Source organism: Rousettus aegyptiacus, unplaced genomic scaffold (assembly GCF_014176215.1).
Source record: "Rousettus aegyptiacus isolate mRouAeg1 unplaced genomic scaffold, mRouAeg1.p scaffold_m13_p_11, whole genome shotgun sequence".
NCBI classification, from domain to species: domain Eukaryota; kingdom Metazoa; phylum Chordata; class Mammalia; order Chiroptera; family Pteropodidae; genus Rousettus; species Rousettus aegyptiacus.
Window position 1 is genome coordinate 27246414 of NW_023416286.1, and position 20450 is coordinate 27266863.

The 20450-nt window shown below is 39.0% G+C and overlaps 1 protein-coding gene across 5 annotated transcripts in view; it reads right to left on the reverse strand.

Moving 5' to 3' along the window:
• SNX25 (sorting nexin 25) overlaps positions 1–20450 on the reverse strand; it is a 104895-nt gene that overhangs the window by 1995 nt on the left and 82450 nt on the right. For 4 of the 5 annotated variants that reach the window (XR_004953344.1, XM_036228659.1, XM_016143965.2 and 1 more), the window contains 6 exons: positions 19404–19535; positions 16658–16798; positions 13678–13791; positions 8205–8369; positions 6233–6350; positions 2786–2852 (listed from right to left, as the gene is read on the reverse strand). Coding sequence is in view for 4 of the 5 variants with exons in the window: in XM_036228659.1 (XP_036084552.1) it covers positions 2786–2852; positions 6233–6350; positions 8205–8369; positions 13678–13791; positions 16658–16798; positions 19404–19535 (737 nt within the window). In the remaining variant the exon portion in view is untranslated. The remainder of the gene's footprint in view (positions 1–2785; positions 2853–6232; positions 6351–8204; positions 8370–13677; positions 13792–16657; positions 16799–19403; positions 19536–20450) is intronic. The other variant, XM_016143966.2, reaches the window with a different exon arrangement.

Below are 20450 nucleotides of genomic sequence, written 5' to 3' on the forward strand. Positions count from 1 at the left end.
CTTTTAAGAGAAAATTATTTCTTGGATGAGGTTTAAAAAATTTTTTATGCTCTATTCTCAAAAGGCATTTATCGATGGGTAGGTTAAGATACAGCTGGGTGTAAATGTTTGATGAATAAACTAGGAATTGGATTTTTAAACCCTGGTTTGTTTTTGTAATACTGAATGACCGTTTATTCCTAAAGCTTACATTTTCATTGGTACTGACTTCTCCGAATGATTGCCATGTAGTATCTTTCAATGTATAAAGACAAGAACTGAGAGGAGACTGGTTTGTTTGAAGCTTGCAACTACTCTAAATGTGCACAGTACTTAATACACTAATTTCTCCATGAAGCGGTATCAACTGAAAACATAAGTCCATTTAAAGACTGTTAAAAGTGGTCTGGAAAACGTCCCTGAGCTCCTGAAGTCCTGGGGGAGAACCAAGTTTTTCCCCCAAGCTTTTTCCCTCGCTGTCTCTTGGTGTTGCTATGTCAGATAAAGCTGGGCAGAGAGTCCTCTGATTCAGGATATGCATCTCACATGCTTATGAGGCAAAGGAAAAAAAGATTACCTCTACTCATCACAAAGTAAAGGACTCTGGAGAGATAAACTGCTCTCTAGCCATTTCACATTTCCATGGGAATGAAAACTGGGCAGATATTTGACTTGCACAGTTAGAAAGAAAGGGTTTTTAGCTGGTTACCCGAGTCTTCCACACAACCCTATTTCATCAGTTATTAGTCAAATTCTAACCAATTATAGGATTTCTGCTGTTAAGAGATAAGAAAACACAGTTCAAAGAGCCCAAAAGTAATGTGAGGTTGGGAGCAGGAAAAGAATCATTTTAAACTGTTAGTAACAGAAAGACCTGAAATTTCAAACTCAATTCATAAGTAATAATGAATTAAAAAGCACTTAAAGAATCTGACTTCTCGACCGAATTTTTAAAGAAACACTGTAAAGTTTTTAGAAATTAGTATCTGAAACAAATGTTTCAAGCCCAGTACTTTACAGTGACCAGTCACTACTAAAGTCTAAACTCTGAGTCAAAATTATGTTAATTGTTTGTAACTGCATTTCTAAGACACTTCTGTGTATTGCCCAGAACTGTGCAACTCATATCTAAACCAAATAAAATAACTTTATTAATTTAATGAGGCTTCTGCTTTACGAGAGAACCTGCCTGCCTATCTGGGAAGAAAACTACGTGAAAAGGCAGACATCTAATGTTGCCTGTAGTCTTGCTTTGGGTTACACTACATAAAGCAGAAAGGAAAGAAAATTTCAATTTGCAACTTAAAATTAGGTAAGCGACTCTCACCGAAGGCCATCACCTAAGTATTCTCTATCAGTTTAGGTCTGCTTTCCTATTAGCCAAAATCACAAAAAGCTTTTCCAGCAATTCTGGTATGTGGAGTTATAGCTGGTACATAGCAAGAGGGACAAATTGTGTTGCTGCTGATTGTTATGATGTGTCATCATGTGCTAAAGACAAAAAAGCAAAGGGCTGGGGTGGGGGGGAGGTCCGTAATTCCTCTACCTGATAGAAAGCCCATTGAAAATTCTCTACAAGTCTCCTCCTCCAGCCCTGTGAAAATAACCGACAAGTGTATTCACCACTCACAAACCGCAGCTGCTCATTTTGTAACTAAGAATCAATATGGTAAATAGGAGCAAGGAAAGTATGAATGATTTGCTGAAACTGAAAAGGAAAATAAATTAGCAAGTCTGGAGTACAAAGAAAAATAGGGCCATTCTGGAAATTTTTTATCCAAAGTCTGTCAATGCTAAGGTTAAGAGGTTTGCCTTAGACTAAAATTATAAATTATAAACAGGTCATCTTTGTGATTAAAACAAAATCCTAGGATATTAACTCAAAGAAACCACTAACACTAATTATTTTTTATATCTTAGAAATAGAAGTAAACTTTTGTTTATGACCACAAAGAAAATATATTCTATTTGCAAATGAATAAAAAGATAACATGTTCTTTTATGTTTCCCATAAAAGTGTGTAAGATTTATATGATAAAACTATCTTATTAACCTTACGAATATGTTTGACAACTAAATTAGTCTCTCAATTGGAAAAAATATGATTAATTTCACCTTAAAACGTAGTTGCTGTACAAAAAAGTGTTTTCCCCCCTTTATTTTTAGCAGTTGACTCACATTTTTTTGTGTGTGTAAGAAAGCCATAATAATGTCTATCTCCTCAAGAATATTGGTTATGGAGTTAAACTTTTATGTATATGGATAATGTAATATTAGAATATATATGGCTTATAATAGTGTTCTATGATACATACATGCACCCCTGATGGAAACTCAGAAATTAACTATCTAGAGGAATTACCATGTTAATGTCACCCAATTCTAGAAAAAATATATGGTTTTTATTTCCAAGTAAATAACTGCCATGTGAAGCTCATCTTACTTTCATTCGGGCTTAGAGTCTAAGCCTTCATCTGATTCGCATCATGTTATATAAAAACACTGTGCCCAAGATACTCAAACCAGTCATTACAATCAAAAGAGAACTTTATAAACAGAATCTTCTGACCCTCATCAGCCAGAATGCCGGAACCAACTCAAGCCTTTCTCATTTCGTTCACCACGCATTCTGTGGGAGAAATTCTTTCAGAAATCTGTATCCTATTCCAATCTTGGAATCGTTATCAGAAACAAAAAGAAAATAAAATATCTTCAGTTAGGGATATCACTGGCTACTATACCACAGGTCGTTTGAATATTAAGACAGAGTAGGCATGAATTCAAATATTAATTTTGTGCAACTCACTTGTTGATGGTTCTTCCAAAAGTGACCTGAACGAGAGCAATTAATGTTCTTCTCACCCATTTAAACACTAAAATGTAAGTCAGAGGAAAAGTATTATCACCGGATACCACAATTATGACATTTTTTTAAAAGCATAAATCTTACCACTTAACTCAATCTGAGTTCTGACACCACATCAGGGCTCTGATATTTACAGAATTTGGGGTCTAGGTTACCAAACTTCTGCCTAGGAAAATTCTTCTAAGTTTTCATTTTCTACTGAGCAACTGATAAGATGAAACCTACGAGTTTTTACAGCTTTCCAACGCCTAAACAACAGCTGAGCCAGCAAATGGAAATAATACTTTACTTCATATGCCCCTGGGCTACTGACAACATGTCTGTTTTCCATCAGCAGACAGTGTAATTCCCATTTTAGATTTCTGTCTGGCTCGCTGAACCCAATTTTCTAACACACTCCTCTGAATGAGAAATGTGTAGTCAGATGCTGGCAAATATTTTGAAATATTAATGAATCGATGGGTCTAACTACTCCCGTTTGAGTAGCAGTTTGTAGATCATCACGCACTTTTATATACTTTGTGCCTTTGGGGGGGAAGAAAGGTGAACCTCGAAGAGCCAGAATCCTGAGTGAGATGTGAATTAGGGCTCTCCGGTGCTGCTGCCCAGAGCAGCTGGGTATACTTGCCTTTTCTGAGCCTCGGTTTCCTCATCTGGAAAAGAACAGTATTAACATGTGCTGTTTTTGCTCTGAGGATCTTGTCAATATTTTGTGTGAAAGAGCATTGTGAAGGGTTCTACAGATATAAGGTTTTATTAAACTCAGAGACACATTTTTATAGGTGCAGAATATGAATATAAACCAAAAAGGCGAAAACAAATAAACAAAAAAACACCATCGTGAGGATATTTTAGGTCTGCAAATGGGAATCTAAACCTAATTTCCCACTTATTCACCACCATTCATTGAAATGTTTAGCTAATGACACATAAGCAAATGAGAAATTCAGACTCGGTTATGATGGAGCCAAGAGTTCTCAGGGCTCCATGCACCAGTTAGAAAACCTAAAAGGAGTAAATTCACGAACACTGCTGTAAATTCACAAACCACGCAAATAAAACTCAACAATTCACACAGATTTGGTACTAAACTTTAAAACATTCTAAGGTCATTTTCTAAGTTTTTTAATGGATCTAAATGTCCAGTTAAAGTTGTGTCATCAATTCTTCAAGAGTCAGGTTTCGGAGTCGGGACCATACCTTAAATATGCCTTAAATTTTTGGTGGAATTCAGAGCATGCTGCCAGCTTGTACACTTGTTCATTTAAGGCTGGCATTTAGGCTGGGGGAGCATTCTGTCAGTGATGATAACTTCGTTCTGCCTTCCGAGGGCAGGAGACAGGTAGCTCAGATTCAGAGGGTTTGAGGACTTGCGCAACTGACAGGAAAGAATGCCTGTCAGCCAAGTGACTGATTACAATTTTTTTTAAAAGCTGTATTACTGATCCCTTTCTATACACTGAACTAGAGCAGGAACCAAAAATGGCTGTGCTCCAAATTCTCTTCCAAAACTGATACCTCCTTACTCTACTACTTTTTCTTGTCCTTCTCCGCCCCTACCCCCGACCCATATACAAAATAGCTCCATTATTCGTTCCAAGGACTCATTTGTTCAAAGCCACAGAGGCAGCTGCAGCAACACTAGGATTTTGCTGATGGCAAAGATATCACATCTCATTACAATGATGTTCTATTTTTTCCCTCTGAAATGTCACCAGCAAACACAAATATGCTTCTGAGCAAGGACGTGATGGAGGAAATTCATGTTGCAAAGACAAATTTTGAGCGCTCCTCCTGCCCTGACTGGTTCTGTCTCATCTACCATGCCTCTTACTGTCTGTATTGCAAAGAACGTATTGACAAAAGGCTAAGATGGTGCTTCCTCATTCTTATCAACTCTATGGGAAATAAAGAGAATTCATGATTTAATGGGCCAGATTTCACTGAAGAAGAGTCAGACTTGAGGTGGAGTTATCATTTTTCTTGCCTATACTGAATCAAATCAAATATCGATATGTATCTTAAAGTGTCTAAAATATGCAACAACTATAGCTTTTTCATCTGAAATGATCTTTAATATCTACACGTTATTCCATCACATAAGAGCACTTGAAGATTTTTTCAAGTTTCATCTGCTAATCATTCGTTAAGTGACATGTTAAGGGATATATAAATAAGAAGGGATGCACAGCCCCCTCCTATATAAGACCGATTCCCATCCCATCTCCTTTGCCCCAAGGAAAAAGATACTAATCTGAGTGGACAGAGCCCAGGACAGTCACAGGTCAACATTTTGCTAGTTGGTGGCATTATGAAGCCACCTCTTATCTGCTCCTCTTATCTGCTTCCTCTTCTGCGTGGTTTGGTTAAACCTTTAGGTATCATCATATCTCTAGCTAGTACTGAGGCCCCAAGTATGATCGAGTATACTGGTCTCATGAATTATAGTCCCGGGGGGCTGTAGACAGTGTGGATGGGCAGAGAGTCCCATTCAGGATTCAACACTAAGCCAAGCAGTACAGTTTAATCTTTTACCCAAGTACTACTTTAGGAGAGAGGCATCTGTGTGAGTCTTAACAAAATAGTATTTTGTTCCTATGTTTGCTCTAGTTTATTCTAAGTAGATCTCCCTCCAGAATTTACTAGGTAGGATTTCTCAACCCGGGCACTATTGTCATTGGGGGCAGGATAAGTCCTCATTGTGAGGGGCTCTCCTGCGCATCGTGGGAAGTTTAGCAGCATCCCTGGTCTACACCCACTGGGTGCCAGTAGCACCATCCCCCAAATTGTGACAACCAAAAATATTTCCAGATATCGCTAGGTGTCCCCTGGAGGACGAAATTCCTCCACCACTCCATTAAAAACCACTCTTCTCGGGGAAAGAAAGGCGGTTGAAAACCAGGGCTGAAGTATTTCTGAGTCCCTGGCAATGAAACTGTCTTAACACCCAAACCTCGCCTTTAACAACAGGGCTGTTCCTCTGCTATGTAAAAAATAATAATAATAATAATAAATAAATAAATAAATATATATATACATATATATATTTATGTTTTGGTGATAAAGCAAGAAGACTATGCTAAATCACAAAAAAAATAAATTCAAAGCATTCTACTTTTCTGTATTCAGAGGGACATGATGCGAGATAAATCAGGACCCTAAGATCCATGAGAACAGAGATGATACCTGTCTTAGGATTGTAACCTCAGATCCTACCATAGTATCTGCTTGGCCCTTCGAAGTATTTGCTGAATGAATGAATATAAATACATGTCTGACTCAGGAATAAAGGGATAATGTATCTGTGTATATGTGTGTGTGTGTAACCACTTAACCAGAAAAAAAAAAAAAAAAACCAAAACACTAAATAATAACCAAGAGGCTTACTTCCTCGAAGTTCAAAAATCTCCCCAATCAACATGAAACATGGTTCAGCCAAGGCATCTTTCCTCCCATCCACATCCTCTCCATAATCCGACAGGTCACTGTCCTCTTCTATCTCTTCCTGGGGGTACAGAAAAGTAATGGGAAGCAGGTCACTTATCCAAGGAAGTTGACAGAACTGTTCTTTTTCAAGTGTAAATTCCAAACTATGTGCTTATATTTCAACTCTTGTACATGCCGATATCTATGCATTTTCAGTAAAGGGGGCGAAATGTATCTGCTCTCAGGGAGAAGCTTGATCTTAAAGCCTTTTTAAAGGTTTAAAACCTTTAAAACCTCTGTCACTATTAATAAGGGCTGAATCAGTAGACTATCAAAACTATCAAAATAGTTTTCTAACCATTTTGAGTTTTAAAAGTAAGTCTTTTTAACTCAAATGATTTTAAATTCACTGTTTTTAAAAACATGCATTTTAAAGCAATTTATTTTTAAAGCTCTGAGTCGAGACTTTATTCTGTACTTCAGCTAGTCTCATTTCCTGATCTGCAGATCAGCATTTTAGTTCAAAACTCATTATATGCCAGGCGCCAGGCTAGTGCCAATGAGCACGATGTGGACCCAGACTTTCAGTGGCCCACAGTTCTCTGGGAGACTGACAAACGTTCACAAACCTGTTTCTACAAGTTGGTTGGTTCCTGTGATAAAGGCATAAACATTAGGTAGTGGGAGGACAACTGAGAAAGTTCACCCTAATGTCTGCAGGGAAGTAACAGCTGAAGTTGTGGGACCAAGGCCAGGGCCAATGACAGGTCTCTGGGGGGACTGGATGAGCAAGGAAAGGAATGACAAGCCACAGAGGCAATAGGAGTTCCCTAAAACTTCTCAGCTTTGCTAGAAGTCCAGCAACATCGAACGCTGCGAAGAGGTTGAAGAAGGTGAAGACTGAAGGGAAGCCACTGACTGGCGCTCACCCTTCAGAGAATAATGTCATAGTGCAACTGAGCCAGAATGTAAATTCCACGGGGTCTGGTACTAAAAGGGAGGTAATGGAGGTAAGCTAGCCAAGTATAGCCAGACATTACACATACGGCCATGACAAAAACAGACAGAGGGCGGGTTTACACATTGACCGGAATGCTGCTGTGGATCTGCTCTCTGTTATGCAACGATTCCTCCTCCCAGCTCAGAATGCAGTCACACAGCACATTCCTTTTCATCGTCAGTTCCTTCTATCCGAGCTCATCAAACCAATCTTGATGAAGAGGCAGGGGCATTTGACAATGAACTAAGGAGACACCGATTTTCAGAGGGGGTCTTGTGCAATTTGATGGAGAGCCAAACAAGGGCCTTTGGTGGCCTAAACGTGCATTAGGAGCTTACTCTAGAGAGAAGCCTGAGGTCAAGAATTTAAGATCACAAATGTCTGCAGTCTCTATTTCATTCCTCTTCCCATACATATTACTGCTAGATTCATCTTGCTTTAAAATATTCCACGGCCTTCCATGCCCTGAGAATAAAATCAAAGTTCTTCAGCATGGCTGATCTTTGCCCCCTCCCACTCTCTGCCTAGTCATCCATTGGCCCACTGAAAAACTCTCCCCTGTAGTCCAACAACGCACCGACTGTTCCCCAAACACAGCCTCTTCTCCTTCAATATAAAGTCCAACACCTCCATAATGACAACCCCTTCCCCGGGGACTGTCTAGTCCACGTTATGGAAAGGGGCTCCGAAGGACTCCCCATCCACATTTCACTCACCTACCTTGTTATCGATCCTTTCATTTCTGTATCTTAACATGTCCAAGGGGCTTGTGGAGAGCACAAGCAGGTGTCCAAACTATGACAGTGATAGGAACTGAAAAAGGGCGTCTTTGCCTTTTCCTCGTCAGCAGCATGCTTTCGACACACAGCTGTTGCTTCAAATGACCTTTGAAAAGGCATTCACTTATATATGCTATAAAATGATGCGGCTCACCTCTTGATGGGAGAAGAAGTCACGAGGAAGTCTTTCCAAAAATGAGGATAATGAAAAAGTGGATTTTTTCCCCTGCACATCAATAACTTTGAGGTAGTCAGGAGAAGGGCTCAAAAAGGCATAAAGTGCTTCACTCTGATACAGTCTTTCATCTGAAAGCAGATTCTGTGGAAGACAGGATTCATTATTCCTATATGGGAACAAGTCTGTGCTGCGGGAGCCACGAGTCCAGGCGACCAAGATATTTTACTCTCATCATAATTCTGAACCTAAAGCCACTTCCCTTTCCCTCTGAAATATGTCAGATCAATTCTCAATAATTACTAGGGCAAGTCATCCTCTGTAGGTGGACTGGAATGCCCTACTCATTCTGCTTGTGGGAAATATTATGCAGACAATAGAAGTTACTCTGGTTTGCACTGTTTAGGGCAACAAAAAATTCTAACTTTGCACACAGCTTACAGATCCAGGGAGCAGCACCTTTGAAATGTGCACCTACCTGTGTTTGAACAACTTACATATTTGTACATTACACAAGGATACACTCAACCACTCTTTTATGGCTACATTTAGACTTTGTACGTCAGCTGAAAAAAGAACCTTGAGTGGTCACATGGTGGCACTGCCTGCCTGACAATAGCTTTGTTTCACTCTGCTGCCACCTTCCAAGAAGTGCTTGTTTACATCATTACATAACGGGTTTTTATTGGCCCTTGATCTGGAAATTTCCTAAAGTTCTTTATGTACTTATCTGGCCTTAGTAGAGAGGACAGGAGAACATCAATCAAGTAAGTTCATGGACAAGCAAGTGCTACTGATAGATAAGACAGTAAAATTAACAGTGTGACCATAAAGTTTAAATGTCTAGTATTAAAAGATACAGAGCTTAGAAATAAATAAAGCAATGAGAAATGTTGCTCCACATATATGATGTAACCCCCTCAGGGGAGATAGAACACTGGGGAGCACACTGTGCTTCTGATAACAGAAACGGGGTGGTAGAAGAGGTTAAGTTCTAGTCCCAGGGGAGTTGGTCCATAATGTTCACACTAGATGTGTTCAGATGAAGGCTGAACTCTGATAAACCCTATGATCCTCCCTAGAAAAGCACCTCTGACGGCACCCAGTACTGCCACACTGGGACTAGAAGGGGGGGTGGGTGTCAAGGGGCACCATAGCATTCCAGCAGCTGTCAGCACCATGTACCCTATAGAAGACTGGTCTGAAGACAGGAATGTTCTGCCTCAGATATAGGGAAGGAGATTCAGGCGGATAGATAGCTGCTGTCACTATGGCCTTCCCTGGCCCCCGAGCCCAATATACATGTCCTTTTTTCTTTTTCAGAATATTAAATGTTCAGTTGTATGTGAGGGTGGATTAGAAGCAGCGAGATATTCTCCCCCTAAATTGATTTCCTTTAGCTAACCTATACTCCAACATTATTTTATAAAATAGTAGGAAATGATCAATGGAAAGTCTCAAACTTTATACAATCAAGATAAATAAAGAAATCATTAAGGGTTAATAAGTCTTTGGCTTAAATTATATTCTATTTTGAAGGAAAATAACCAAATTAAATATGCTAGAAAAGTCAGAAATGTTCTCAAAGGTTTATCTGTGGAGAAAAATATATTTAGGATTTTATCATTTTTAAGCTCTCCAAGAATGGAATCCCATTCCCAGCTCCCTCCCCCCAAACACTTAGAGCATGTTACTCTTCTCATGAAGATCAAAGATACCTATTCCGTGGGTAATGGAGCATCGTATGGAACAGAATATGTATACCCAGAAGTGGGATAGAAAACTAAGGGGGAAATGACTAAAATAAGTGAGATGTATATGTGAGGAATGAAAAGATGACTACATACCATCTTAGGAATGAAGTATGATATAAGCGATGGCATGGCCAAGAATAATTCGCTATATTATTAAATATCTGTTCTATTAGTATATCTCAATAGAGAACCACATTTTAAATATGAACATTCATGTTAACATACAATCAGTGGAATTTATTCTTCTGGAAGGTCCTATGGACCTAATAATATCTGCCTTTCAGACTAAACATTCGCATCTTGCTTTTCCTGTCTGCAGCTGGTGGGATAATATTTTGAAACTACGATCTGCTGTGTAACTACGTAAACATGTTGAATACTTAGTACTTGTTCTAGCCTTTTATTATTATTATTATTATTATTATTATTAGTTTCAGGCGATTCCCCTAATTGCTCTTTCTCTCCTCTGGCTCTCCACCTCGCCATTTCATTAATGCTGACTGCATTCCCTATGCCATGCTCCCCATCCCCATGATAATCTATCAACAACTAATTTGTATTTCTTTAACGCTTCACCTGTTTCTCCCCTCCCCTATGGCCATCACCAGATTGTCCTCTTTATTTGTGAGTCTCTTTTTGATTAGTTTGTTCTTTTTGTTCCTTATACTCTGCATATAAGTGAAATCATATGGTATTTATCTTTCTCTGACTTATTTCACTCAGCTTAGTAACCTCTTGGTCCATCCATGTCATTACAAATGGTAGAATTTCATTTTTTTTAATGGCTGAGTAACATTCCATTGTATATATGAACCATAACTTCTTTATCCAATCATCTGTTGATGGGCATTTAGGTTACTTCCATATCTTGGCTATTATAAATTGTGCTGCCATGAATATTGGTGTGCATAGATCTTTCTGAATTATTGTTTTGGTTTTCTTTGGATAAATACCCAGAAGTGCAATTGCTGAGTCAAAAGGTACATCCATTTTTAATTTTTTGAGAAACCTCCAGACTGTTTTCCATAATGGCCATACCAATTTGCAGTCCCACCAACGATGTATGAGGGTTCCATTTTCTCTGCATCCTCGCCGACACTTGTTGTCCTTTGATTTGCTGATGACAGCCATTCTGACAAGTGTCAAGCGATATCTCACTGTGGTTTTAATTTGCAATTCTCTGATGATTAGTGACCTTGAGCATCTTTTCATATGTCTATTGGCTATCTGTATTTCCTCTTTGGAGAAGTATCTGTTCAGGTCTTCTGTCCATTGTTTAATTGGATTGCTTTATTTTTTTTGTTGTTGTTGTTGTTGTTGAGGTGTATGAGCTATTTATATATTTTGGATATTAACCTCTTATCAGATGCATCACAAGCAAATATCTTCTCCCGTTCAATCAGTTGTCTTTTTGTTTTGTTGATTTCGAATAAAGTCAATTTAAACCATTTAAACTATTATTTCCTGACTTAAAATCCTCTTGATGAAAAGTCCAATGGCCACTTGAGATCACTGCCTCATCTGCTTTAGCTGCAGATATTCCTGCCCTTAACTGTGCCCGCAGCACCTACGAGCAGGGTGTGTGTGTTTCTGATGATACAACAGCAGAACTCACTAATCCATCTCCATCACCAACAATCCAATATGGGCTCATATGAGCCCTCCCTGCATCCCTAAAAGTGAAAGCACAAGTGCAGTTTCTGCAGCACGACAGAACAGGTGGCTGAAGGGCCAGGAAGCCCAGACAGACAGACTGGGACCCTCGCCAGCAGCGGAGGCTGCAAGGAAGCCAGAGTCGGCTGGGGGATGCCAAAGTGACACATCGGGGGCTTAAAAATCTTGGATTTTGAATAAGACATTTGTTTCACAAATGAGATCTTTCATTCATCTGAATGATGGTACTATGCTAGGTTGGTTTAATATTTCCGAGACATTCTGAATTGGCAACGAAATGGTAATATTTCAGTTTTAATCCCTTCCTTAAAAGCATTTAAGCATTAATACTTTTCTACCCCAGCTCTGCCATAATTAAACTTGAAGTTTCTCAAAAGTGCAATTATTTTCTTTCATGAGGTAACTATATACATATACATAGACATATAAATTAGAATGAGAGAAAGATGAATATAAGACAGAAAAAGGGAGGCTAACACTTTCAAGGCAACTCTAGCTTAACTGTATCTACTTTAACTATGATTCATATTTTTGACTCCATGATTATATTTTAATGTAGCCTTTACTAAGAATTTTACAATATCCATTATCAAAAGTCTCAGGACTTCTAGCTACTACTGCACAGGGAAAAAGTGTTTTATGAGGCAAAGTTCTACTCTCCTGACCCCCCAAGTCCATGGTTTGAGCACCCAACCTATACTTTGAATACTGAGGGCCCAGTTAAGGAAAGAACAAATAGTGGCTGCAGTTAGGGATGGCATACCTTTGTCCAGCCTCATTCTCTAAAAGCAGACATGGGGGAAACAAAGCCTTTAGAGGAAGTTAGGAGAATATTTTTAGGCAAGGATTTCTTAACAAGCACAAAGAAATCTTAACAAACACAAAAACGCATTAACCACAAAAGAAAAAAAAACACTGATAAATTAGACTACACTTGAGAACTAAACTAAATCTCTTAATGAAACTTAGTCAATAAAATGAAATCATTAAGAGGGTGAAAAGGCAATCCACAGAGAGGGACAAAAGACGTGCGGCACACATGGTCCGACAAGAGACTCGCACCTAAAACCCACACACCACTCCTCCCGCAAAGCAATGCGGAAAAGACGGGCAATGCGACGGGGGAAAAAAAAAAAAAGTAGACGCTTCTTTAACAGACACTTCACCAAAGAAACTATCTAAATGGCCAACAAATACAAGAGCTGGCGCTCGACTTCATCAGTCATCAGCGAAATGCAAATTTAGAGCACAATGAGATACCAGTCCACACACGCGCCAGAACGGCTAAGTGTGGGCGAGGCTGAGGAGCTGTCAGAATGCTTACACACTGCCCCTGAAAACGTAAGAACTGCTACAACCACTTTTAAAAACCAAAGAACCCAAATTCCTAGGTATTCCCCAACATACACTCACCAGTAAACAAGTCCTAGAAGTTTACGCGGGAATGCTTCATGTAGCCTCTGGATGGAAACAACACAAATGCTCATCGACAGCAGAAGCAACAGACTACAGTGTGTTCACACAATGAAACTTCTACACAACACTGACAAAGAACAATCTGGACTAGAACGGCGCTATCCTGAATCTCATGAATGTAATGGTGAGTGAAAGAAGTCAGACACAAACGGGTCCATACTGCGGGATTCGTTTATATAAAATTCAAAAACAACTGTAACTAGCAGAGTTGTTGGCAGTCTGGACTGTGGTTCCCTTCGGTGGGGAGCAGTGACGGGGGGAAGTGGAAGGAGCAGCACTATTCTGTTTTTTGGACTTCGTACCAGTACGAGGAGTGTTTGGTTTGTGAAAATGCAAAAAATTGTACATACGATGTTTGCAATTTCTGTATGTATAGTATACTTTAATTACAAAAAAAAGAAAGAAAGAAAGAAAAAGAAAAAGGTATTTTGAGGATCTGGAGTGGCCTGTGAGAACAAGAATTAAACAAGCAAGCTCTTAGCATGATGGCAGTTTAACCCCAAATAACTAATTTCTCCTCTCGTATCCAACACTTCTGAGTTGCTTACCTGTAAAAACTTATTTAATTGATTCTTTGACTTTTCCATAAACTTTTGATCTACAGATTTGAAAGGCAGCTTGCTGAGAGAAGGCAACTGGACTTTTTTTAAAGAAGGGAAACACTGTGGGGAAAAAATGAAATGTTAGTATCTTGAAATTACATTTTAATCTTAAAAAGAGATTTAGAATTATAACTAGAACAAACCAAGTATCTTTCCCCTATGCTCATTCCTCTGAGATTTAAGACCTTGAAACCTACCTGTTCTAACTAGGCTCAAGGAATCTGGAAGAGTGGGACACTCGGTGAAAAAAGCTAAAGCTCATCCTTAGACCCACAAATGCTCGGAAGCGGGGAAATCCTGAAGCCACGCTGATAGGATGGATTTGCACAACATGCACAGCAGCATAATATGCTAGGTGTGGACACCGGGCTCACGGGAAACTGAGTTTTGTTTACAACACCTCTGTGAAAAGTTATCAAAGTTGACAAAAGAAGATAATGGAAAGAAAGAAAAACTGGAGTTGTAGCTCTATTACTGCCTTTAATGACAAACCACAGAATGTAAATACAACAGTAATAATAAAATGTTAATAAATCATAACAACAGACTTCCCCTTTGCAGATGAAATCCTGCATTCTGCCAGACACTGCGCTAGAAGCTTGGCATGCGAGAGAGTTCCATGAGTTGGGAATTATTATCATTCCTATTTTTTATATGAGACAACGAGGATCAGGATGAAAATCCAGATTCATCTGACCATAAATGAAGTCTGTTCCCTTCCTGCCAATTCCTGTAATACCCTGCCGGTGTGCCCCTTAGGCACTAGGAGGCCAGTGGATACCAAAGGCTCCGGATGACCCCCATTTCCAGACGCTGGCCTTCATTCAGGCTCCAGGACCATGCGAATATGCTTCATGACATCAAGAGGTGCTGAAAAGTAAATAAGCATGGAGTTTCCCTGCCACAGCTTTCACTACTATTGTCATCATCAGGGTCACAGCAGCAACCCTGCCAGACTGGCTATAGCAGGCGAGGGCATGTAACAAGTTACCTGTAACAAGAGCATTTAAGTGCTTCGGGCAGCGGAAAGGGAAAAGCTGGCCTTTCCTACACAACCCACTAAAGTGCCTCCAGTACAAGAGCAGGTACCCAACAAGGATATGTCAATCAGGGCCCAAATGCAGGGCAAAGTTTTAGAGAAATGAAATTGGCGATTGGCGTTGGAAGGGAAGATTAAAATCACCAGTGACCTGAAAAGGTACTTCCTGTCGCAGTTGTCAACAAGAAGGGTTCTTTCAAAAGTGAAAACTCACACAATAGGAAATACCAAGGGTAAGAAGGAGCCCAGAAATCAGGCCACAGATGAGGGACGGTGACAATGAGACCAAAGGACAGACATGGAATTCTATAAACTTTCTTTTCCCTAGTGCTCCCATGTAATTGTTCTTGATTTTCATAGAACATTTTATTTTCCATGTACATTTTATTTCCAAATCTGTCCTAAATTCCTTTTTCTCCTTCTGTTTTTATCGGCAACTAGACTGATACTAAAATTTGGCTTCATAATGGTTTGTCACAGGGCAAAAGAGGTTTTTCTGTAGTGTCGATGTTACTCAACAGTTTTGGGAAATTTTTATTCTTATATTAGGATCAATATTTTGCTTTCCACACTGCTAGGGTGACCATAGTCCATTTGAGAAATGCTTTAGCATGACATCCAGTTTGGGCCACTATCCTTTTAAAAGCAGTTGAAGAAGTTACAGCATTCGGAAGTTAATGATTGAAAGGATTTACAAAATCACCCTATGAGAAAAGGTTAAAGGAAACAGACATATTTCATTTGCAAAAGAAGGGTCTGAGAGGTGACCATAGGGTTTTATCAGTAGGAGTTCATTCCTGAACCTAAATAAAAGTAGAAGTTGTAAAAAAAAAAACTTTTTAATTGCTGGGGTAAAGGGCAATTTCCTCCAATAGGAGGAGAGTAAGAGAAGATGCAGTTCTGAAAAAAGTGGCAGAATATGAAATTGAAAGTAACAACTTGGATTCTAATCCTTGTTTGGCAACTGTATGTATGTATGTATACACGCACATACACACACACTATAAGTCAATTAACCTTTCTGGGATCAGTTTTCATCAATAAAATAATTCACCTAAATTAGTAGCTTTCAAACATTTTAACTGAAACGCGCAGGAGGAAATACATGCTCCTTTGCAATCCGTAACGCACATGCATATATACATCTCTATATATATACTATACACACACATATCAAACTGAAGCAAAACTATGAAACGATGCTCATTACTGCTACTACTACTACTACTAATAACATAATAACATTTATTATGTGCCACACATTCTTCTAAATACTTCGTATTCGTTTATTCCCTTAAGTCTTACAAGGAAGGAGTTGCTATCCATATTTGTATTTTTCACTGATGAGGAGAAAGAGGCACAAAGAGGCACATAGAGCAGTAAGTAGTCAATCTAGGATCCGAACTCGAGTGGTCTGGCTCCAGAGTCTGTACTTTCAATATGACACTTTACTGACTCCTCAACTTTTTGTGATGAAATTCAATGCATTCTATTCTCATTCTATTGCTGCCACTCATAATTGATTTTATTACCCACTAATGGGTCACAACTGGCAGCTTCAAAACCACTCTGATTCTAGTCCAGATCCTGCAGCTAAAGTACAAGGCTCTGGGGAGTGGATTACCTTTCATCTATGGGGTTCTCTGGGGCTCCACTCACAATGGAGATCAGACAATTATCCGTGCCGAAGAGGAGGACTGAGACTACACTAGATGGTTTGATCTATGAGTAAATTTCTAATGTCAGGGCTGAAAATGTCACTTTGCCATTTGCATCAATAGCAAATGAGAAAGAGTAATCAGTCTCCTCGTGGGTAAAAATTGAAATGAGCTCATATATCTTTTCTTGCTCAGTAATTCTAAATCTTGTGTTCATGAGTATTCATACCTCACTAAGTTTCCGGTGTAAATTCTGAAACTCACTGAGCCTTCTGGGGACCGTCCAGTTCTTAGTTTCAACACCTCCAACTTCTTGTAAGCTTACCATGACAAAGTAACAGGGCATTTGCTCACCATTCTCTTCTGTAACCTTGGAATATAAAACAAAACACACAAACACAACAAAAAGCATGGTGAGCAGATGTGGCGGGCAAGATTTTTAAATGTCCCCCAAGCTCCTCTCTTCCTGGGGTATATGCCCTGCATAATCCTCGTGGCTGTGAATATGATGGACCCAATATTGACAATGAGGTTATGCTATATGGCACAGTTGATCTTAAAACAGGGCGATGATCTGTGTGGGCCTAATCTAATCACACGAGCCTTTTAAAAGCAGAGAGATCTCACTGGCCATTAGTGGAAGAGGAAGTCACAAATATTGGAAACACACGGAGAATTCAAAGTATTATTGCTAGCTTAAAGATGGAGAGGGGCACGTGGGAAGGATCTGGGAGTACTAGGAACAAAGAACAGTGCCCAGCTGACAGCAAGAAACACAGACTTCAGTTCTGCAGCCTCTGGGAACTGAATTCTGCAACAACCTGAATGAAGTTGGCAGTGGCTTTTCCCCAGTCTCCAAACAAGAACTCAGTCTGGCCAACAGCTTGATTTCAGCCTTATGAAGCAATGAACAGAGAACCCAGTCACATTGTCCTGGACTTTTGATCTACAGAATTACGAGCTAATTAATGGGTATTGTTTTAAGCCATGAAATTTGTGGTAATTTGTTAAGCAGCAAAAGAAAACTAATGCAGCCAACTTAAAATCTTGTGTTTCCTTGAAGGAAAAAAATTAACAACAAGCGAACAGGTATGAGATATATCAAAATCTCTCTTAGAGAAGGATCAGGGTTTCCTAAGTTTAATTTCAGGATTCAACAAACCATGATTTCTATTTTTATGAAATTTTACATTGGGAGACATAATGCCATCTATCTCCCAATTTAGATAATTCAGACACACACACACACACACACACACACACACACACACACCTCATAATTCAGAATAGGCCACTATTATACTTAACACAAATAGATAAAAGGAAGGAACAAAAGAAAATACATTGAATTTAAGCTTGAATTAGTAAAACTAATCAAATTTGAAAGAAAGAGGCAATAAGAAAGTCAAAAGAAAGAGATGAGGTAAGACTGGGTGAGCAACCACTGGGCCCTGTGACGTAGGACTATTACCCCTCTGTAAGGATGGGGGATGTGGGGACACAGACAGGGCCGCTGACTTTCCTGGGACCACACATTTAGTAAGTGGGTCATCCGGTATCAGAACTTGGAGAGTCTAGTGCGACGTAAACACATCTACACATTCTCACGTGAAACGGCTTGGTGAACTGGCAGAGAGGGGACCCCTCTGCGTCTATTTCCATTATCTTTTCAGCTCCTGAGTAATAGCTGATTATCAGGACAAAGTGCCTTGTGAGAGTTTTCCTCCTTTCCTCCCTCCTTCCTTCAATATTTGCCTTTGAAAAATGATTTTAATAAACGGAGATGTCAGAGGTAGCTCTAGGCAAAACTGAGGAGGTGACAGAATGTGTGTTCTTTCCCTCCCACAGGCCTCCTCTACTAACTTTTGACATTACATACCCCTGAGCCTACCCCTTCCTAGACTTCCATCTTCAAGATAACTCCATCTGCAATTATCGAGGGTTTCTTTACGGTATTTCAAGGTTGAGTACCACCTTCCTTGATCCACTGTCCTTACCTCCCTTTAAAAAAGGTACTTTGTCCTGCAGCTTGCTTTAATGGGAGTGCCAACAAGTGTCAAAGACACTCTAAGGGCACCTGGTTAAGCTCTCGTGTAGCGTGTGTGCTTTCAGAGTGGCTCTTAGAGAACATGCTTTGTTTTACTCTCTAATATAGAGAATAATTTAAGATTGTAAATGTTAAACCCTCCTCCTCAGTAAATGTCCAGCCACTGGGTTGATGGGAAAGGCAGGGATGAGCAAAGATAAGCTGGGCAGATAGGTTTGTAAATCTAAGGAGCTGAGTGTTTGACAAGCCATCTGAAACGATGATGAGGCAAAACATTAACACTGTCTTACTCAGGATCTTGTTATTTGTGTACTGTACAGTGGACCTGACCTGTATCTACAGGTTTCACTACAGATAGTAGTTAACATTAAGAGTGTAAATGCTTATAAGCATCTTTCCTTTAAATGAAATTATTTTTACAGACAAAAGAAAGGGGGTGCGGTATATTCTGAAAACAGCAGTATATTCTGAATTCAAAGGAAAAAACATTTATTATTAAAGATCTTAGAGCTACTGACATTTGAACAATTGAATTCAGCAGGATGGTACAATCAGAAACACTTAAATTTTTAATTTTTCATCTCCAAATTTCAAGTAATGATTTCCATTTTATTTCAATGCTCGATGGTAAAATAAAATGGTAATTCAGGGACATTAATTGTTCCTATCTGAAGTGTCTTAGGATTCTGGTGAACAAGGACAACTTTCTGTCTGAAGTGGAGTGAGATTAGCTCTCTACCAGGCAACCGCGTGCAGCTCCCAGTCATGGGAGAACCAGAGTGAAATATGGGAGAGGGAAGATAGGACAAATGCAGTCTAAAAGAATACATGTAAGTTTTCTATCCTAAACCTTAATTCTCCAGGACAAAATCTTATCTGATGAAGCCAACTTTTAAAATAAACTGGGAGGAAAAGCCATCAAACCTACCTCTCCACTGGTGATGGAGGCTTTCCACATTCCGAGGTTCTCACACCACCAATCTGTTCTTGCCATGTGCAGCTGCAGTTCTGTGCGTTCTTTCTCTATTAGAATGATTTCCTCCTTCAACTTGGAAACAATCTACCACAGGGAAACAATCCTGGGAGTTACGAAACCGTTTAAAATGCTATATAATTCAGCAAAGTAGTGGGATATAAAATCAACATACAAAAATCAGTTGTGTTTCTATACACTAACAATAGACAATCCAAAAAGGAAATTAAGAAAACAATTCCATTTACAACAGCATAAAGATAATAAAATACATAGGAGTGAACTTAAGCAAGGAGGTGAAAGATTTCTACAATGAAAACTATAAAACACTGATGAAAGATATTTTAAAAAGACATAAATATAAATGAAAAGATGGTCCACGTTCATAGATTAGAAGACTAAATTTGCTAAGATGTCAATACTATCCAAAGCAATCTACGGATTTGACATTGCTTCGATATCTCTATCTAAATCTCAACGATGTTATTTGCATAAACAGAAAAATCCATCTTAAAATTCATATGGACTCGCAAGAGAGACTGAAGAGCCAAAACAATCTTGAAAAGGGAGAACAAAGTTAGAGGATTCACACTTTCTGATTTCAACGCCAACTACAAAACTACACTAATCAAAGCAGTATGGTACTAACATAAAGACAGACGTATAGACCAATGGAACAGAACAGAAAGCCAAGAAATCAACCTTCAGCTATATGGTCAAATGATGGTGAGAAAACAGAATGCCCACATGCAAGACAATGAAGTTAGACCCTTACCTAACACCATATATAACAATTCAAAATGGTACGAAGACCTAAACATAAGAGCTTAACATTATAAAATTCTTAAAAAAAAAAAAAAAAAAGACACCAAAGGCACAGGCAACAACAACAGAAAGAAAGAAAGAAAGAAAGAAAGAAAGAAAGAAAGAAAGAAAGAAAGAAAGAAAGAAAGAAAGAAAGAAAAATTGGACTTCATACAAATTTTAAACTTTTGGGCTAAG